General features: G+C 35.7%; 1 protein-coding gene across 1 annotated transcript; it reads right to left on the bottom strand.

Annotated features, from left to right (window-relative positions):
* Nucleotides 1–3,783: 3,783 nt before the first annotated feature.
* On the bottom strand, nt 3,784–4,704 carry LOC126505759 (olfactory receptor 5AC1-like). Its single transcript, XM_050148999.1, has one exon. It carries the CDS (start codon nt 4,699–4,701, stop codon nt 3,784–3,786), a length of 918 nt encoding a protein of 305 aa, XP_050004956.1. The 5' UTR covers nt 4,702–4,704.
* Nucleotides 4,705–5,170: the final 466 nt, after the last annotated feature.

The raw sequence follows: 5,170 nt of genomic DNA, 5'->3' as shown, positions 1-5,170 counted from the left end.
TGTGGTGATTTCTCAGAAAATTAGGAAACAACCTATAATTGTCAAGCTTGTAGTCATATTAGATTTTCTAAATATATAGAGATATATTTCAGTTATATAGGTATTTTTAAAATCTTTCAGAGACCTTCAGAATATGGCTTTTAAATGTTTTAAAAATTTAGGACTTTTCGTGGCAGTGAGACACATCTACTGTCAGCACCAATCTAATTCAAGAGGAAGATGGGCATTGAAGAGGCTCCTTATTGAGTATGTTAGATGAACTGAATAGGCAGGATCCACAGAAAAATGACTGCTGAACTCGCCTAAAGGTGAGACAGTCCTCCGGGGTTCCTACTTCATAAAAGACTCTATTAAACATTCTGCAGGATTCTGCAGGACACAGAAGAAAGTGACTGTCAAACTGCTAATATAAACAGAATTGTCTTTAAAATTTTCTGCTTCATGGAAAAGTCTGCCAGATACTATGGGGCTGTCTGAATAATGGATGCACCAATGGTACAGAAGAACTTTGGGTGATTGTCTAGGTAGGAAGATGTCTCTGTCAATTCTACAGTTTTGGAAGCTGCTTATAATGTACTTCCTGTTTAGTTAGGCAATATTATATCCTTCTGGAGTCTTTGATGGATTTGAAAACTTAATAATTATAGTTACAGTTTTCTTTAGCTAGTATAAAAGATAAAGTAGATATAAATATTGTAATTCTTATTTGATACCTGTTTTTTATATGTAATTTTACTATGTTAAAGTTAAAGCTTTTCTTTTTCTTTAAACAAAAAAGGGGACATGATGTGGGAGGTCTTTCTGTCTATGTACTGCTTTTATAGGTAAATGAATAAAGAACTGCCTTGAGCCTATGGCAGGGTAGAAAAGGACTAGGCAAGGAAAACTAAACATAATGCTGGGAGAAAGAAGGGTAGAGTCAGAGATACACCATGGGGTTGCCGCCAGAAATAGACATGCTGAAACTTTGCTTGTAGGCCACATCCTCATGATGATAAACAGATTAATAGAAATGAGTTAAATTAAAATGTAAGAGTTCGTCAACAAAAATCTATAGCGAATGGGCCAAGCAGTGTTTTAATTAATATAGGTTTGTGTGGTTATTTTGGTTTTGGGTGGCCAGGACGAACAAGCAGCTTCCTCCTACATTAGTGTTTGTTTTACATATTCATAAATAATGCTGCCCGTTTCTTTTGCAAGACTCCTTTTTGGGGGAATTAAATATGAGCTATGTGCTATTCATTAGAAATTTAATTTAACACTATACAAAACAACTTTCACTCCACCTTTAAGTCTACATTGAGAAAAAGAACAGACAGTCATTTTTGGAGCAAATGAAGAGAAAATACCGGCCGGGCTACTCTGTCGTAAGGAGATGATCCTCATTTTTTAAACGATAATTATAGCATTTCTTAGCTGAATGCCTCAGACAGGAACATTTAAGTTTCACATGTTTCCATTCTTACTCAATACCACTTTGAGATCTGGTCAGCTAACACTATGGCATCTCCCGTGTTTACAAATTACCATTTACAAGGTTACATCGAAGTCATTAATTTTCAAGAGTCACTCTTTTCCATGAAAGTCCCTAAGTTACATTTTTGTTGTATAATAGAGTACCCTAAACCATAAAATTCAGAGAGAAAGCACGGTTTTGGGTTCATAGTCCCATAATGATACAGTCCTTTATGGCAGGAACGTCAATGCAATAGTAATTGGAAACAGCTGGCACATTGCTCCTGGAAGAAGGAAACAGAGCAACAACAGAGAGTAGGGCCTGGCTAGAAAGCCTCTAAAGCCTATTGCTAGTGGACAACTTCTTCCAGCAAAGTCTGCACATCCTAAAGTTCCATGACCTTTCCAAATAACAACTGGACCAAACATTCAAACCGAGGACCCCAGAGTGAATGTTTCCCATTCAAACGAAAGAATCCCAGCCATAGTTGCATTTGCTAATGGTCCCCATTTCATGCATAAAAAAACTCAGTAAAACTTTTAAAGCCTCATTGTCTTAATCAGTCTCAGTACCAGCCAAAAGTCAAAAGTTTCAAAGTAGATTCCCTAAATAATGGCAGACACAAGGTCGCCTCTAAATAGTGATACTGCCCCAGTAAATATTTTTTTTAAGTTTTCTACTTCTATTGTGCAGTGACACAGAGCAATCATTTCCATTCCAACAAAAAGAAAAGAAACATAGAGGACACACTGAAACAAAGAAAGAACAGTATTCATGAGGACTAACATCAAATGCTACAGCTCCATTCCAGCCCATGACATGAAAAGGAATCATCTCAGCAACAAAGGGCTTGAAGGCCTCATCTCTGCAACTCCGCTGCCCGTTGCACATTCAACCACTGTGCTGTGCCGACTTGAACCGATGTGTACAGCTGTCCTCAGCAGATATCCCATAGTTCTTGCACCTCGTACTCACCGGGATCTCCACTGCTTTGCCTTCATAACTTTCCACAAAGTACTCTCAGAACCTCCTTGCATGGATTCTGAACCAGACACATGTTGTCTGGACAGAGATGCTTGCTATGAACCTCCTCAATCTTGCAAAGTTAGTACCACAAGGGCGGTGTTGGCAAGTCCAGCATTAGATGCATATTGTACACTCGCACCACAATTATATTTTAGCTTCTTAGATTCTGAGGGAGCATTCTGCTAGGCAGGTGCTTACCAGGATCAAAAAATAATAATAATAATTCTTCTTTGAGATTAGGCTCTCTGGTTTCAAACCTATTTGTATTTTCGCTCATTGGATTTGTTGATGGGTGGGCACCTCCAAAAAATTACATAGCCTTCCCAAACAGTGACGCCAGATGGAAAGTCAATGCCCAGTGTGAGAGACTCTGGGGCATTTTCTCATTCACTATATAACAGTGTTTCTGGTTTTTCCTTCAAAAATCTGTGTAAATGCTATAGTAATGATTTTATATATTCTGTGTTATGGTGTTTAAACTGACACTCTTCAACTTGTTTTCCTTCTTCTTATATTATTGCAACACCAAAAAAAATTGTAAAAAGTCCTGGCAAGAATTTCTCCTAATGACAGTCATTTGGAGTTTTTGTTCAGTTTATGCAACCAGATGTCTGATGCAGAGCCAAATAAATAAGTGAAATCAAAAGATAGGCAAAGCCATCAAAAAGACAGACAAATTGTTAGAATTTAAAATTTTCTTATATGCTCCATAAAAAATGCTCATTTTCATTTTTAATACTTTGAGAACTTTAAGTGAATGTAACATGAATATTTATCATTTTTAGATTACTCTGAAACTCAAGAAATACTCAAGTTAAGTGTTTTGGTATTATTCCTTGTCACAAATTGCAAAAATAATATTTACTTATGTACTGGAAATATATGATTATAGATAGCTAAATGATTTGAATGTACATTCCTCAAGAATTATTTAAAATGGAAAATATGTTTTAAACAAATCATTTGCAAAGCTTATGTGTGCTATCAGTTTAAAATAACTTCAAAATATTTAATATAAAACTTGTCAGTTTTTATTGACAACTTTTTTGACAGAGCTTGTCAATGTAAAGAAGAAATTGTAATAGATTTTACAGTGAGTATGACTTTCAAAATCACAAATAACAAGGATTAACTTTTAGTCATTCTTACTTATTTTACAATCATATTAACAGTCTATATTTTATATTTTATGTAATAATATGTAATATTTCAATTTTGTACCACACAAAGATCAAATTTTATATTGCACTGCAAAAGAAAGGAATAAGTAGTAAAACAACAAACTTTTAAATTTTTGATTATCATTTTACAACTTTTTTCAGGGCACCTAAAACTTCCTTGTTTCTTAAACTATAAATAAAGGGGTTTAGCAGAGGAATTACAACCGTGTAGAACAGTGAATACATTTTGTCTTGCGTTTTACTTGGTCCAGACCCATGGCTCACATACATGAAGAGGAGAGTGCCATAGAACAAAGAGACAGAGAGCAGGTGCGCACTGCAGGTGAAGAAGGCTTTCTTTCTGCCCTTCTTAGACTTCATGTTCAGGACAGCAAATAGGACACGGGCATAAGAGACTACAATGGTCACAGAGGTGCTGATTTGTATGGAAGAAGCACAAATAAAAATGATCAATGTATTAAGTGATGGATCAGTGCAAGAGAGTGTATAGAGTGGCAAGATTTCACAGTAGAAATGGTCAATTATGTTGGACTTACAGAAAGTCAGTCTAAATAATAACCCTACATTAAGTCCACAGTTTACAAAACCAATTATGTATGACATACTTATTAACACAGTGCAGAGTCTTTTGGACATCACAACTGCATAGTGCAGAGGGTTGCATATGGCTACATAGCGGTCATAGGCCATTGCTACGAGGAGAAAAATTTCGGTAGTTGCACTGATACAAAAAAAGTAATACTGGGCAAAACACTCACCCAGAGATATCATGACATTTTTATACAAAAATGTCATAAGCATTTTTGGAGTCACTGTGGTTGAAATACAACCATCAGCAAAGGCTAAATGTCCAAGGAAAATGTACATAGGAGTGTGAAGATGGGGGTCCTTCCATATGAGAAAGATTAAGCCAAGGTTTCCCACCATGGTGGTAAGATAGGTAAAGGAAAACACCAGAAACAGGGGGACTTGCAGCTCTTGATGATCTGTTAGTCCTCTGAGGACAAACTCAGTCAGCAGGGTCCTGTTTCCTTTCATCACACCCACTCAGGCTGCTCACTGCAATGAGAGATGAAACAAAGAAAATATGACCAAGATTCAATACGAATTCAATTGTACATGGGAAAATCTCTTTAATAAACAAGAAAATGGTGTACACTTTCTGCTTTTGAAGCCTTCCTGGAATCAATATAATTTCTGCACAGTATTGATCTGCAAGCATGCAATTATCAGAAAAGGCCATAGACATTGATTTCCCTGGTATTATGCACATTGCCCTAAATCATTATTGATTATGTATAAATACATTTGTAACATATAAATTTTATACAATAATTAGAATGGTAAAAATTCTAAATATTCTTTATTCTAAAATATTTTAAGGGCTGAAGCAATGGCTCAGTCGTTAAAGGCTTGGTTCACAACCAAAATATAAAATGCTTTAAAACAAGCTCAAATTGAAAGTCTCATTGTATGAAGTCTTGCTTTACATAATGACATCCTCATT

This window comes from Alexandromys fortis, unplaced genomic scaffold (assembly GCF_014885135.2).
Source record: "Alexandromys fortis isolate MF-2015 unplaced genomic scaffold, M_Fortis_MF-2015_v1.1 scaffold_4, whole genome shotgun sequence".
Lineage (NCBI taxonomy): Eukaryota > Metazoa > Chordata > Mammalia > Rodentia > Cricetidae > Alexandromys > Alexandromys fortis.
This window is presented reverse-complemented; position numbering and strand designations above follow the sequence as displayed.

Coding starts and splice junctions, on each gene's coding strand:
- LOC126505759 (XM_050148999.1), bottom strand. CDS start 4,701: ATGAAAGGAAACAGGACCCTGCTGACTGAGTTTGTCCTCAGAGGACTA.